At 53.5% G+C, this 14,836-nt stretch overlaps 7 protein-coding genes and 1 non-coding gene across 8 annotated transcripts; 5 read left to right on the top strand and 3 right to left on the bottom strand.

The window, feature by feature from the left end:
* Positions 1-171: 171 nt before the first annotated feature.
* AGP2_2 (General amino acid permease AGP2) lies at positions 172-1,944 on the top strand (the record flags this gene model as incomplete). Its single annotated transcript, XM_014685768.1, has 2 exons — positions 172-665; positions 759-1,944. The coding sequence occupies 2 exons, from the start codon at positions 172-174 to the stop codon at positions 1,942-1,944; spliced, it is 1,680 nt and encodes a 559-aa protein (XP_014541254.1).
* Positions 1,945-3,290: 1,346 nt separating this feature from the next.
* Positions 3,291-3,602, top strand: G6M90_00g029120 (uncharacterized protein; the record flags this gene model as incomplete). Its single annotated transcript, XM_014685769.2, has 1 exon — positions 3,291-3,602. The coding sequence occupies one exon, from the start codon at positions 3,291-3,293 to the stop codon at positions 3,600-3,602; it is 312 nt and encodes a 103-aa protein (XP_014541255.2).
* Positions 3,603-4,275: 673 nt separating this feature from the next.
* Positions 4,276-4,348, bottom strand: G6M90_tRNA00000022. Its single transcript has one exon. It is a non-coding gene; the product is annotated as a tRNA-Ala (tRNA).
* Positions 4,349-4,941: 593 nt separating this feature from the next.
* On the bottom strand, positions 4,942-6,023 carry G6M90_00g029110 (uncharacterized protein; the record flags this gene model as incomplete). Its single annotated transcript, XM_014685770.1, has 3 exons — positions 4,942-5,062; positions 5,124-5,672; positions 5,770-6,023. The coding sequence occupies 3 exons, from the start codon at positions 6,021-6,023 to the stop codon at positions 4,942-4,944; spliced, it is 924 nt and encodes a 307-aa protein (XP_014541256.1).
* A 173-nt stretch (positions 6,024-6,196) lies between these two features.
* Positions 6,197-6,585, top strand: G6M90_00g029100 (uncharacterized protein; the record flags this gene model as incomplete). Its single annotated transcript, XM_014685771.2, has 2 exons — positions 6,197-6,511; positions 6,568-6,585. 2 exons carry the CDS (start codon positions 6,197-6,199, stop codon positions 6,583-6,585), a joined length of 333 nt encoding a protein of 110 aa, XP_014541257.2.
* Positions 6,586-7,869: 1,284 nt separating this feature from the next.
* Positions 7,870-8,338, bottom strand: G6M90_00g029090 (uncharacterized protein; the record flags this gene model as incomplete). Its single annotated transcript, XM_066130022.1, has 2 exons — positions 7,870-8,280; positions 8,336-8,338. The coding sequence occupies 2 exons, from the start codon at positions 8,336-8,338 to the stop codon at positions 7,870-7,872; spliced, it is 414 nt and encodes a 137-aa protein (XP_065985796.1).
* Positions 8,339-8,945: 607 nt separating this feature from the next.
* On the top strand, positions 8,946-9,509 carry G6M90_00g029080 (uncharacterized protein; the record flags this gene model as incomplete). Its single annotated transcript, XM_014685773.1, has 1 exon — positions 8,946-9,509. One exon carries the CDS (start codon positions 8,946-8,948, stop codon positions 9,507-9,509), a length of 564 nt encoding a protein of 187 aa, XP_014541259.1.
* Positions 9,510-13,033: 3,524 nt separating this feature from the next.
* G6M90_00g029070 (uncharacterized protein) lies at positions 13,034-14,624 on the top strand (the record flags this gene model as incomplete). The annotated part of the gene is made up of 2 exons (XM_014685774.1): positions 13,034-13,740; positions 13,805-14,624. 2 exons carry the CDS (start codon positions 13,034-13,036, stop codon positions 14,622-14,624), a joined length of 1,527 nt encoding a protein of 508 aa, XP_014541260.1.
* Positions 14,625-14,836: the final 212 nt, after the last annotated feature.

Genomic DNA, 14,836 nt, shown 5'->3' with positions numbered 1-14,836 from the left:
GGGGGAGGGGGAGAGTGCGAGCCATCATGCAGTCGATGCTCTGTTATTTAATATCGCAGCAGCCTTGCGTGACTGTCCTTCTCGCTCTTCTTCGTGGCAGTCTTGTCTCTCCATCAGCAAGCACTTGGCTTCGATTCCTTGCCTCCTTTACCCCCTCAAGACTCAGCAACCATGCATCTCGGAGACGGCCAAGAGAAGCAGGCCAAGGTCGACTCGGCCGACGGCGCCAGCTCGCAGCATGTGGAAGACGCGGATATGGGCCATCTCCAGCGGCGGCTTCAGAACCGCCAGATCCAGCTTATTGCCGCCGGTGGCTCCATTGGAACCGCCCTCTTCATCAGCATCGGCGGCGGCCTCGCCAAGGGCGGCCCTGCCAGTCTCCTGATCGCGTACACCTTGTACTCGATCGTGCTGTCCCTCGTGAACAACTGCATTGCTGAAATGAGCACCTACATGCCCGTGGCCGGCGGCTTTGTCCGGCTGGCTGGGTACTGGGTCGATGATGCTCTTGGCTTCCTGGCCGGCTGGAACTTCTTCCTCTACGAGGCCTTGCTTATTCCGTTCGAGATTACGGCTCTGACCTTTGTCATTTCTTTCTGGAACGCCAATGTCACGCATCCTGGTCCAACAGCCGGCGTTTGCGCTGCTGTAATTATATGCTACGGGTACGGGCCACCATGTTGATTTCCAGCAGATTTATTTTTTTTAATTTTTTTTTTTTTGACGAGATTCTGTTTTGCTGACTTGTTTCCTTGTAGCCTCCTCAACGTCCTTGCCGTCCGCTTCTACGGCGAGGCTGAATTCTGGCTCTCTGGTGGAAAGCTCATCCTCATCTTCATCTTGTTCGCATTCACCTTTGTCACCATGTGCGGCGGCAACCCCCAGCACGACGCATATGGATTTCGGCACTTCTCCAACCCAGGAGCCTTTGCCACATATCTCAGCAACGGCGACCTGGGTCGGTTCGAGGGCTTCCTCGCCTGTCTCTGGAGCGCCTCGTTTTGCGTCGTCGGCCCCGAGTACATCTCCATGGTGTCGGCAGAGGCCCAGCGCCCCAGCATCTACATCAAGGCCGCCTTCAAGACCGTCTACTACCGATTCTGCATCTTTTTTGTCCTCGGCGCCCTGGCTGTCGGGATCGTCTGCGCCTACAACGACCCGACGCTCGTCGAAATCTGGTTCGGGACCGGCTCGGCCGGCAGCGCGGCCGCTTCTCCCTACGTCATTGCCATGGAGTCGCTGGGCGTCAAGGTGCTGCCGCACATTGTCAACTTTTTGATCCTCACCTCCATCTTCTCCGCCGGCAACACGTACACGTATGCCGCCACGCGGGCGCTGTACTCGCTGGCCCTCGAGGGCCGCGCGCCCAGGTTCCTGCGCTACTGCAATAAGAGCGGCGTCCCCATCTGGTGCTTCTGCGTCGTCATGTGCTTCCCGTTTCTGTCCTTCCTCCAGGTCTCCAATGGCTCGGCCAAGGTCCTGACCTGGCTCATCAGCATCGTCACGGGCGGCGGCCTCATCACCTACCTCATCATGTCCATCACCTTCATCAACTACCACAGGGCGTGCCAAGTCCAGGGCGTCAACAGAAAAGCAGAGCGGCCCTACTACGCCTACTTCCAGCCCTACTGCGCCTACATCGCCCTGGCTGTGCAGGGTCTCGTCGTGCTCACGTACGGGTACTATGCCTTCCGGCCCAAGTGGGACGTCGAGGTTTTCTTCCAGAGCTACTCTATGCAGATCCTGGCCGTGCTGCTCTTTGTCGGATGGAAGCTGCTCAAGAAGACGCGCTACATCCCGCCCAAGGAGGTCGACCTGGTCTGGCAGCGACCTGAAATTGAGGCCTATGAGAACTCCTTCACCGAGCCGCCGGTTGGCTTCTGGACAGAAATGGTCCAGATGGTGGGCTTCCGAAGACGCCCCAAGTCTGGAGGGGATGTTTGAGCGTTTGCTACCTGGTAAATTTGTTTTGGATCGTCTTATTCTTAGACTTGGCGCATATTGAAGAGATGCCCTTGTAGTAGATGCATTCTGCTGTGCCGTGTGCAGTGGGAGGCAAACTTGTTTAAACCAGGTCAGGTACCTGGTTATCACGCTTTATGTTGCAGTGTATATTTGTCGGGTGGACGAATATATTTAGCCTCTGTATTCTGGCTACATTTGTACCAGACTCCTTGTAAACGTGCTGTATCTGCTTGTGACGATTGTGTATGCCATTGACTTCCCCGTTAGGTTTGCCTAAACGACGAAGCAACTCCTGCATATGTGCGTATTATACAGCCTGCGTAGGTACACAGGGCCGCACTATAGCAGGTGTGCAAGTTGAAAGTAGTATGCGGTTTAGGGGCTCATGATTTGCACTAGACAAAGTAGTCTGGTCCTTTTTAAACTAGGCAGGCCCTTGCTAGCATTATTCAGCTCACCTTGTCTCACCGTGTAATTGGTTCCTTTACAACTTGGAATCCGCCGATGCCTTGGTTTCTCATATTGGTCTCTGTCCGTGGATTCCGCCCGTCAGACATTGGAATCCTTGTCTTTTGTCGTTGCCGGGGAAAAGGTCAAGTGGTGGACAGACGTCCACGCCCGGATGGACGTGTTCTTGGTTCCCTTCTCTTGCCTCTTCTCGGTGGCTGGGAGGAAGTGAAGGACCTGATGGAAAACGACGAGAACTTCCGCAATGCCATGTCGCCCACGCAGCAACACTCCTACCGCCTGTTGCGACTTTGATGGGCAGCCAGGTGCAGCAGCAGGGAACTTGTAGACGCGGTGCGAAACTACATTGAGAGGCAAAGATTTGTTCCTACCTTGGGCCGGCACACGCTATCAGCTGAAGAGCTTGCATCCATTGCCAAGGGAATCCAGACAGACAAGTCCATATACCATGGGAAGCTATTTCTGCTTCTTCTCGGGAATTCCACCCACAGAGCTGGGAGCCGAATGTGTGGCGGGTCTATCTCATAAATCTGCAGGCCGCGCGATATGAAAGATATTCGACGTCAAAAGTCTCTCAGAGCAGTTCCATCGGTTAGGGTGGCGTTACATATGGATGGACTTGTTTTGCATCCCCCAAGACCGTAGTTTGCAGAGCCGCAAAGAAATTACAAAGCAAGCCTCCATATTCAAGGGGTCGAGTGGCTGCATTGCCTGGATCAACCATGTCAACTCCTGGGTCGGCGTGCTCAAAGCTTTGGATTAGATCAGCCTCAAACTATGGGCTGTTATATCTGCCGGCGGAAAAGAGCTGGCCAAGGACAAGTTGCTCAAGGTCAGCCACGGCGGCCTCGGTGCCCATGGAGCTCATGAAGACGAAACGACTTGCTCGGAGCTCGGCGACCCCGGGCAAGCTGGTAGAACCAATCGAGTCCGCAAATTGGTTCTCGTCTCTGCGGACGCTGCAGGAGTGTGCTCTCTGCCCCGATATGGAGTTGCATACGAGTTCTTGGGAAAGGCTTGAAGACAGTTGCGGCACCACCATCCCCCTTCGAGCCCTCATTTTTCTCCGTTTCGAGAGTCAACAAATGTTGACCAATCCGAAAGACGACTCCAAGACTATTTGGTATTTGGGCGGGATAAGAGATTTCAAGGCCAGCGAACTGCAGTAGAGGATATATACGACCTATCCAACCTGACTCGCCTCGACGAAGTCCCAACAGATGCTTCTCCCATTCCAGTTCTGGTGCCTCAATTGGCCGCCGGCAGATCCAGTATATATGGCCAAACACTTGTCACGGAATACATGCTGGCAACACTCGAGTCAATCGCTTACGAGTCTCGGTGCATATATGCCGTGGCCTTGTATGCGGACTCGTGTCATGTCCACGGCGTGCTGCTCGAGCATTTGCCCATTTCAATGTGTAAGAAACAGTATTGACCAAACTTGGCACGTTTGTAATGAAAGGAACCCCTCTGCCGCCTACGAGAAACATGCATTTGGAGGTGATGCAAATGCTCCGACAAGTACACGGGCGCCTGTTGCATGAGGAACGGCGATGCTATCAGTGCAAACTATAAGTGACAGACAACCTAGGGGGTGAAGCCTGAATTACCTATGCCCACTGGAGCTTTTCCAGTGTTTTAAATAAGACTCTTGACGTTCGCAGAGATGGCGGGACACGGATGTTTGCAGATGTTTGGACTGGGACATTGGAGGTCGGATTTACTTGAACGGCCGAGATTTCACGCACATTATTTAGATTTTTTTGAAAAAAAAAAAAAGAATTAGTAAATAATAAAAAGAACAAAACATGGGCTGCGGGAACAAAAAATAGAACACAATGGAGAAACAGGGATTTGAACCCCGGACCTTCTACATGCAAAGCAAACGTGATAACCCCTACACTATTTCCCCTGTTCGTGTTGCGACGACCCAGCGCCATAATCGAGTGATATAGCTAGCTCGGTAGGTAGTCACTATTTTGTCACGTCTGATTCTCATCAAAATATTATGCATATTTCCGCACTATTTTTACTATTTTCGTAGACGGCCGTGCTCGTGCCGTCTTGCTGCGGTATTTTGTCCAAGTGTCATCATCTCTGTGCTTTTAGTGTAGGCACGTTCAGCCGAGAGTGGCCAGACAAGCCTGAGTCCTGACAATCGCTCATGTACCATGGCAGGTGAGCGGCATGTCTACCTGTGCAGCTCATCAAGCACCCCCGATAATACCAGTCCCCGTATTCGAACATATTAATATGAAATTAGTGCCTTGGTTTCGGGCAAGCACCGTCCAAAGGGTTGCGCAGAGACGGAATTCCACTCCGGAGCTGCCATCTGTTCCAACTTCCGACGACGGCCGTGTGACAAGTTATAACTCGGTGTAATTGACTCCAGTGATGAGGCCCGTGCCGGCATTCTACCAGCGCGGTCGTTTCTTGGAAATACATAACGCCAACATATGTCGTATAGCTGACGCCATATATCCAGACGGCCATAGCAAACACGCGCTAATTCAGCTCATGGTTGAGCTTGACGGCCTTGGAGGAACCCGCGTCAATGACCACGGCGGGATCCTCTTCGGTGCCGTCGCGCGAGACAGTGTTCCCCTTCTTGGTCGTCACCGAAGCTCTGCCGCGGGTTGGTATTAGAAAATCGCCTCGATTTGGGCATGCGGACGTCTGGTGCTTACTTTTCGTGCTTGACTTGCTTGACTGTGCCTTCTGGCTGGCCTTGGCCCCATTCCCAACTCACCGTGTCGCCCTTTTTCGGCTCTTTTTTACCAGAAGACCCGTTCTTGTCGCTCTTGTCGCTCTTTTTGCTTTCTTGGCCGTCGTCTTCGTCGGAAGATGGCTGTGAGCCTTGCTCGGTCGCGTCGTCGTCTTTCGTATCCTGCTTGTTTGCCGATTTCGCTGCACCACTGTGGCCGTTTTTTTGGTTCTTGGAAGCCGCCTTGTCCGTCTTTTGTCTCTTGTTCTCCCCATCTTGGTCGTCCTTGGTTCCCCGCTTCGTGCCTACGTCTTGCTCATCGTCTTGGCCCGCATCTTCGTCTTCATCCTCATCCTCATCTTCATCCTCATCCTCATCCTGATCCTCGTCCTCGTCCTCATCGCCATCACCCTCCCGCTCCTTGAGGGGGTCGTGGCCCCAGTTCTTCAGGGACGCATATGATTTTGTCTTCTTTACTTCCTCAGCAGACTTGTTGTCGTTGCTTTTGCTCTCCTGAGCTAGGTGCCGCTTGCTAACACGAAAGGCGTCAGTTGTCAGGAATAATATCGCGTTGCAGGACTCGACATGGGCCAAGGGGGAACAGAAGAAGAAGAGGGGAAAAAACATACCAGTATGAAACCACCTTTCTCATGTGCTCAATCTGGTCATCGGTGTACTTGTCCGGGCTCTTTTGTGGATTATCTTTGAGAATCTGGACAATCTTCCGCCCGCTATCGTGGCCGACGGACTCGCCGCCGCCGTCATCTTCTTTGGGCCATCCCACGGCCTGGGAATCACCCGACTTGAGCCACTTTTCCAGTTCCGCCGCCGTCATGTTGACGAGGTCGTTGAACTCGTGGATCACGTCGTTTTTGTCCTTCATTGTGTATTTTTCGCAATGGATTCAGTGCTTTGCCGTCCTTCCGCCAGAGTTAGAGTCGGCATGGTCCCGAGGGGGGCCGCATTTATACAGCTTGTCCCGGGATGCTCCATTGCCGCCATAATGGGCGCGTCATAGAGTCTGGTCGGTCGAAGCGGCGAGGCCCACGTACAAACATGGCCGTTTCTGGGGGTCTCGAGCAGTGTCGCTTTGCGCAACAGCCGAATTGGCTTCGCGAAATTCAAAAGAATGACCATGGTGCCATCCGCTCGATCCACTTCTCCCAGGTCGTGTCGCCAATCTGGGCCCGGCCATCTCGATCTGCCATTCTCATCAGGATGAGCCCAACTCCACAAACGCACACGCGCATCGTGGCCGCGGCGAAGCAGCTTTTCTTCGCCCTCGGCCAGAGGAGGCTCGACTTTGCTCACAATGGCAATGGCATCCACGTCATCGGCGTGGTTGCTGGGTCGAGCATGACAAGACGGCAGGTAAATGTCTTGGCTGGCACATGATGACAACACACGGCGGCTAACAGTGGACCAAGACACCAGACATCACTTGATGTCGCACAGCATTATAAAAACACAACATTGAAAGGTCAATACTACCTAAGTAGGTACATATGTATTCGGGCGGCCTGGGGTTATCTGCCAACACCACCAGCGGACCAGTCAACATTTGTGAAATATGCGCGCTGGATTCCTTATTTATTTCTCCGGTAGGTTGGTGTGACGGTTGTCAAAGTGCCATGAAAGCTTAATAACCGGGGTGCTTCCATCAGAGTTTATCACGGGAAATGCATTTTTGGCCCTCAAAGTCTCGACTGAGGGGGCGAGAATGTGATACAAGGTATAAATGCAGGGTAAACTCCGAGTACGGAGCAAGAGCGCATGATTTTTCTACTCGAAAAAAGGCAATCATAGCTCGAGCCTATCATCCTTGATTGGGACATTCCAAGTCCTCTATTCCACACCCCGTCGTGTCCGCTGCCTAAAGGAACCCGTGGTTGTGTTCGTATGCCACCACAAAACAACAACCGTCTCTTCAACACCGAGGCCCTACACCCACCTGGTGCCTCGACTGGCCGCCCCTAATGTAACTTTCGTTTTGTGAAGCTTTCCTTTGCATCTGGGGTGCCATTATTTCTGTGCGCTACCCTAGACGACATTCACGTCAACCGATCCAGTCTAAATGTACATGGGTGACATGACTACTTCCCAGTCCATCATGTTCGGTGGCTTAACGTAAAAGGGCCACGAGAGAGAGAAGGAATTCTTTATGCTCTTAACCAGCTGGAATCATCCCACCACGGAGCTTTCTCTGCCGCAAGTGCTGGAGCGGCCTGTCATGTACAACAGGTTGCACCTCCTGGCATCCAAGGAGAAATTCAGACATCCCTCCTCCAAGACTATAGGATGCTTGCACACTTTCTGATAAACTTACAGTTACCGACACAAGGACCAACTGCAGAGGCGCCCAAGGTATTCAGACGTTGCAAGAGGAAAACTTTCTTCTATAATACATACCCCACACAGCATGAATGCTGTAACCGAATCCCCCCACGAACAAGAGGTCTGTTCTCCTTTGCATTAAACTTGAGCCGTTCCATCCTCCACCTCTCTTGATTAGCAGATTCAGGTCGGGGGTTGGTGGTGGGGTGTGGCTCGAGATGTGAAATTGCGACCCATTGACCCCATTTGTGTTTGTTGCGTTGATAGCCGAAGCGCCTTGAGCTGGTTCCATCCTATATCGGAGCCCAAAAAAAAAAAAAAGTTCGTCAGACCAGGCTTTTGCAATGCCATACAGGTCCTTGTTGACCATTTCGTAATGAAAACTATGGCGTAATTCACCCTGCTTGGTCGTACATTTCGTCGTCGTCCTTGGGCCATTCCACCTCAAACAACACATCCTCGTCTTCGAGGCCCGACACAAAGCTGAATGCCACGATGCTGTTGTTCTTTAACCCACATGCAGTTGGGGTGCTGCTTTCGTCCTCGCCTGTCTTGATTCTTTTCCATCCCCTGGAGGGGTCGTTGGGCACGTTGAGAACTCCATAGGCCAGTCTGGGATTTGCAGGGATTGCCATAGTCTTGAGCGGCGACACAACTGTGGTGAGGCCTTCTGGATATCGTTCGCTCAGAAGTTCAAGCAGCTCCTTGGTGATTTCGGACATGGGCGCCTGTGCATCTGCGAACATGAATATTGTGTGAATGCCGTGCTTGAGGCGCAGCGAGATGTGGCCGTCATCCACGGGAGTCTGTCGGAAACGTTAGTATAGCGAGCGGCACGAATTGTATACAAGTACGACGTGCCATGTTTGCGTAAGAGCGTTGCTGTTTGTGTACCTGGAACAGCCATCGAGTCGGGCCGTTGCTCTAGATTCACGGTCAACCAACTTGATGAAGCTTCAGAAAACAGCTACGCCATCACGTGACAGTTTGTAACTGGATTTCCCAGCGGCCGCTGTGGCTAAAGTCGTGTGTGGCGCACAAGGGACGGCATCACGGAAACTCCGCTCCGGTGAGGGACCCTCGACCTTCACTCTTGAGGCTAACAACGTTGAAAAAAACGAAGAGAAAAAAACGGCAACTCAAAGGTAGCTTCCTAACGACGCTGTTGTCCGAGAACGGTATCCTGTACTGTTGGAATTTTGACTGATTTTCAACCACTCACACCTGTATTCGTACAACCCCGCGGCAGTCTTGATCATCCACCCTTTGTTCGAAAACCAGATCGTCCACGTCATCTGTCGCAAACAAGCCAACTGAATCCAACCACTATCGCAAGATCGACAAGGCGACTTGATAAAGGACGTGACGAAAGGGGCAAACACTCTGACGCACGACAGAAGCCTCTCCAGAGCGTTTTTGGGATTTCGCAATCCTTGCTCCAGGGAACGGTCTCTTCTTGATGGTGTACGCAATGAAGGCGACACAGAGCTCCGTCATGGATCTGCCAGCTTCCACAGATGTGATTGCGCCCACCTCTACAACCACGCCATCACGCTCATCTTCCGTGTTTCACGGTCACGATGCATTTCCATCTGACCCATACCCCAGGCTGTCCATCTCAACGCCGGCTCGCATTCTCCTTGGGACGGTCTCGTCGGGGGTGATTGGCTTCACGCTTGGTGCCATGCAGGGCGGCCAGATGGCTCAGCTCCGCTTCCGGGCAGAACACGCACATAAGATGCCTGACACTACGACGGGTTGGTATCTCTATCACAAATCCAAAAACTATCACGCAATGCAGGGTGGCATCCGTGAGGGTTTCCGAATGGGGGCCAAGACGAGCTTCTGGAGCTTTGTAGCACTGGGACTGGAAAGCACCGTTGACCGGTATCGAGGCAGCAGCGACATGTTTTCGACGACAATGGCGACGCTGACCGTAGCAGGCGCGTTTTCCCTATGCCGTAAGTGGAATCTCGATGGAATCGCACATTCACTATCAATCACGTCTTCACATCGGGCATCATCATCTCCATGAGCCTCACCGGATTTAACTCTCCGACATGTGTGTCTAAGCCCACATTTACCCTTTTTCCCAAGATCAACCTCGCCCCCCTCCCATCCGATTTCAATTACACAATCCCACTCCGGTCCCGTCAGCCAGCCTCTTGCCCGTCTCTTCTCTGGTGTCAGTCTAGAGGCGCTGTTCAGACTGGATGAGCAGTGGTTGTCCGATCAAACGGCCATACGAGACATGGCAAGTGTCGGCTTTCTTATCGCCTTTGCAAGTGGCGGGTACGTACCAGACAAATGCAAATGAGACGTGTGGCTAACTGGCGCCGACTTTCGGCCGCATGGATCAGATAGGTTCTCGCTATCAACGGCTGGACGCACGGCCAAGCTTGGACTGTTGTTTGGGCTTGCGTACGGGGGGGTTCAGGACCTCGTAGGCTTAGCCCGCGGCAGACCGATAGGGTATGTGGAGAGCCTCCGACGTCGCTTTGGATCTCCAACTAGCCACGCATACGCATCCCGACCAGATTCAAGCGCTGGCGGCGACGGGGCTTGGGACGAAAGATAGCAGGCACCACGCACCACAGACCAGAAACGGCGCCGGCCCCAATCGTGACCCCAGTCGCAGCGCGGTAGCCAAGTTGCTTGACCACAAAGCTTATCCACGCACCAACTTGGCATCCATCATCACTGCCATGCAGTCACACCAACCTACCCATCTCCTTTTTAGTCGCGTACTACGAACTACTGCGTACACACTCGCGCAGTGGGGAAGGCCGGAAGCCGACGGCAATTGGGCTTGTGGTCCCAATATTATGCTGCCCGCTGCCCATCATCATCATCATCGGCGGCTGGCTGCCCAGAGTCGCCATCAAATGGAAGCACTGCGGGGAGACTGTTTGCGAATGCCCCTGGCCTTCCTTGGGGTTTGCAGCTGCCGACGCCATGCGAAGGGGCTCCATACCTTCTAAAGCGGATTGTGGGTTCGGGGTCCGACCTTCGGCCTTTCCGGCAGTGGCTGGCTACGGGTCACTTGACCTGGTGAGCAAAGGCTGAGCAAAGAATGACACTACAATAATACAGTAATACGTTGTGCGACGTACGGAGACGACGAGTGACCACCCAGACCCGAGTCGCATACCATGAGAGCCGCAAATGGGTTCCTTTTGCTTGGTAGTACGGAGTAGTAACAAGGCCATGTCCCAAATCTTCCACCCCGTTCATGTGACACAGCTATGAGGTGCACAAAACACTCCCTTCTCTCGGTTATGTATTTCTAATCGAGTGCAGCGTTGTACGTACTACGGAGCACGGGATGTGGTCCCGTGTCACTGTGGCATCGTTCTTTCAGTACTCCGTACTCCGTATTACCACGCACTATCTCCGTGCAAGTTTGTAGCGAAAAAAAAGTCCGGGGATACCGGGGCACGCCCATTGTGTAAAATTAGCTCGCGGGGATGATGAAGAAGAAGAAGAAGATGGTGAAGAAGAGGGGAAAAGGCGGCAACACAAAAGCATCACAATAGGAATTCGGCTAGAAGCAATGGACACAGCGTCGGGGAACAATGGACATGAAACGAGCCAAAAAAAGACCATTGGTTCCCGACGGCTTATGCCACGTATTATTCCATCTACTACTCCGTACTCCGTAGGTGACGCTGTTTGCAGCCTGGTCCGTGGCCCATCACGTAGTACATGGTGGTGCGTCGGCGGCATGGGGGGGACATGGCCCAGTCCCATCAATAAGCACGGTCACGACGGAGCGAGCACCGCCGTGTCACCGCATCCAATGCTCCCCCGGTGCGCGCGTCGCCCTTGTTTCCCCCCAATGGAATCGTCTGGGGTTGGAAAGCGCTCCGTGCTCCGAGCAATAACGACTCGCTTGCTCGGTGAGCGAGATGTGATGCGATGCGCGTGTGGTCCCCCGCCTCCCCCCTTGGCCCCAAGGTCTGGTGAGACATGGGGCGTCGTCACAGACCTGTTCTTGTCCCTGTGTGCATGGCGACTCTGCGAGATGCCCAGATCCCCGGCGCGGCGCACAGGTAGGTAGGTTTCTCTGAAAGCGTCTACGGTAGGCGAAAGTAATGCGAGCTTGGGGGGGGGATTCTTAAAAAGGTATCGACGGCGTTACGGTGTGCAACGGGAAGAGGCAGGCTTTGTTTGGGATTTTTCTTTTTTTCCTTTCTCTGGCACGGCTGGTGCTATCCGCCGTATCGGAGGCATTCCAGAAACAAGGATCGCGCAGGACGCGACGCGGCCATTGGCCAATGCAAGCTGATATCAAGTGTGGGGATGCAAGAAAAAAGGAAAAAAAAGGAGTCGCGGCTACACTCGGGCGTCCAGGTTGAGGCTAGTAATTTCGCGGCGGGGGGCCACGTGATCGTTTTGCTCCCGATTCGGAAAGCTGGCGGCCGTGGCCCTGCATGATTTGCTTGACAGGAAGGAGGGGGGCGTGCATGCGCCAGTCTGGGGGGGGACGGAGGCGTTGGACGGCATGGCTCGGGTTTTGGTGGAGGCTCGAGATAATGCTTGAGTAATAGATAGCACTTGTTGCGGTCTCTTTGGTTCTGGGCTTGGCGGGGGGGCGTGTGGTTTTATTGGCGTGGGCCCTTTATCGGACCAGACGCTGGATGCCTGGTTCTGGCGTCTTGGTGTTGTTTTTCTTTAATCAGCCAGAGAGGCGACGAGAGGGAGAGGAGGCTCGCTCGTCCGAGTCGCCGCCCGCTCGCCGCCGCACGAGATTATCAATAGCCAGACCTCCGTACGCCGGCATCTGCCATGCTCTGGCTTGTTCATTACTCGGCACACTCACGAGCCACGCCCCCCCTTCTGGTCTTCGTGTCCCACGATAACGCCGTTCCCGGACCCCCGGCTCTGGCGGAGGCAATGGCCAGCCCAAAGGTATAAGACCACGACTTTTTGCCCTCCTCCATGGCGCCCGCCCACCCCACGATCTTTTGGTCACCTGGTTAAACAGAAAAACACCGACCCCGAAGCGAAAGGCGAACAGGAAAGGAGACTGGAACCAATATTAGAGAGGAGCCCTGGCCGCCACCCTTTTTGACGAGAGTTGGCTTTTGGGGATTTCTTTCATCTTGTGTCCATACTAACCATCGTCGACATCATCGTCATCATCTTAATATACCACAAACGTTTGCCCAGCTGAATCTGCTGTGGACACTTTGCTGCTCTCAACTCTCACAACTCATCGCCACCAACGAAGCTCGCTTGCTCGCCTGCTTCGCTCACTGCCTCTCTTATCTCTCCATCCCATCGAGGCACCCTCCCATCCATCCTCCTACCTCCCAATATTCACTGATAAGCCCAAATCACCCAATCCCAATCAACACTTTACTCACACATCAACGCCAAACCACCCAAGAAAAACATAAAGCGCCACCCAATCGTCGCTTTGTTTTTTCTCCTCTCACCTCTTCCCACTCTTCATCATCACATCTTCCCATCTTCCATCAGGAAACAAACCAAAAAACCTAGCACTTAGGCAGAGCTAGCCGACTTCACTCCTCACACGAAGCCAACAGGATTGCAATGAGACTCGCGCCTTCTCGCGGGTTTGCTTGCTTGCCCGTTCGCAGGGCCTCTACTTTCCCCAATACCGACTCATTCTCATCCACATATGCTCTTCTCGCGACGGCGGTGATTCGTGCCAACCATGGCCACATCACCGCTTCTCCCAAAGGCAGCTTTGCCCTCATGACCCAGCAGCGCCGGGGTATTCACTCTTCCGAGCGCAAGTCGTCGACCGTCGCTGAGTTGCCAGGTGCCGTCCCTCCTCCGGCCAACTTGGAACCAAGCCGCGCACCCCTCTCGGTTTTGCCCTTGAGCATGATCATCCGCTCCTTGGCCACGACTGTCGTGTCTTCCTCCCCTCTGCTTTTGCCACCGTCGCTGCAGATCATGACCTTGCTGGCTCACAGCACCAACCCCGTCTTTAACCCGGACAGAAACCCTATTCTGCGATACTTCCTCAAGAAGTCATTCTATGCCCAGTTCTGTGCTGGTGAGAATCCCGCTGAAGTGCAGGCAACTATCAACAGGTTGAAGAACATTGGGTTCACTGGCGTAATCCTGGGATATGCTCGCGAGGTTGTCTTGACAGAGAAGCAGGCCGAGGAGGTTGAGTTGGCTGCAGGACAAGAGACCCAAAAAGTCATCGACAACGAGATTGTGCCCTGGGCCGAGGGCACCCTTGAAACCGTCCGTTTGGCACAGCCAGGAGACTTTGTCGCACTCAAGTAAGTACTAGATAAGTGTCATTATTTGCAAAAGAAAGGCCCATCTTGCTAACCCCGCTCATAGGTTCACCGGCGCTGGCAGTCTGGCTCTGCATGAGCTGAAGCATAAACTTCCCGCCAGCCCTTACCTATCCAAGTCTATCGATTCCATCTGCCAGCTTGCTCACGAGCGTGGCGTTCGTCTCTTGTTCGATGCTGAGCAGGACGCTCTCCAGGATGGTATTGACGACTGGACAATGGAGTTTGCCAACAAGTACAACACTTCCCCTGACACTTGCACCATCTACGGAACCTACCAAGCGTACAAGAAGAAGACTCCCGCCGTTCTGGAACGCCACCTTGCCATGGCACAGGAGGGCCAATTCTCACTCGGCGTCAAGCTGGTTCGCGGTGCCTATCTTGGTTCAGACCCTCGCCAATGCTTCTTTGATACCAAAGCCGATACCGACGCGTGCTACGACGGTGTTGCTGCGAGTGTCCTGACCCGTCAATGGAACACCACCCTCGAAGGCAATGGCGAATATCCCGCTGCCCATCTTGTCCTTGCCACTCACAACGCCGAGTCTGTTCAGAAAGCCCGCGCGATTTGCGACGCTGGTGGTGCCAAATCCGAGATCGCCTTCGCCCAACTTCAGGGTATGGCCGACGAAATTAGCTGTGAGCTGGTCGAGGCTAGCCAATCCGCACGTGCTGCAGATGCCTCGGCTACTCCCAACTTGCCTGCCTACAAGTATCTCGTTTGGGGGACGACTGGCGAGTGCATGAAATATTTGCTTCGACGTGCTCAAGAGAACAAGGACGCTGTCCAGCGAACGAAGAGTGGACGTGACGCCATGTGGGCCGAGGTTGTTCGTCGCGTCAAGAATACTCTCCGTCTTGCATAAATTTTGCATTCTAGGCGGCGAAGCGATTTCCTAGCACTTTGTTTTTTTTTTTCAATGATGTCTGTTGGCAAAATTTGGTTATTTTGAGAAATTTCTGGCGTTTATATCCAATTCATAGCGATTCATTTGGAGCAAAGGAGCACACTTCTATGATATTAGATTAATGAGAACCAACGCGGTAGAGAAAAGAGCGGAGAGGGTGTCAGGACAGA

Source organism: Metarhizium brunneum, chromosome 1 (genome assembly GCF_013426205.1).
Source record: "Metarhizium brunneum chromosome 1, complete sequence".
Classification (NCBI taxonomy): domain Eukaryota; kingdom Fungi; phylum Ascomycota; class Sordariomycetes; order Hypocreales; family Clavicipitaceae; genus Metarhizium; species Metarhizium brunneum.
The sequence above is the reverse complement of the archived record's forward strand: the minus strand, read 5'-3'. Positions and strand labels throughout refer to the sequence as shown.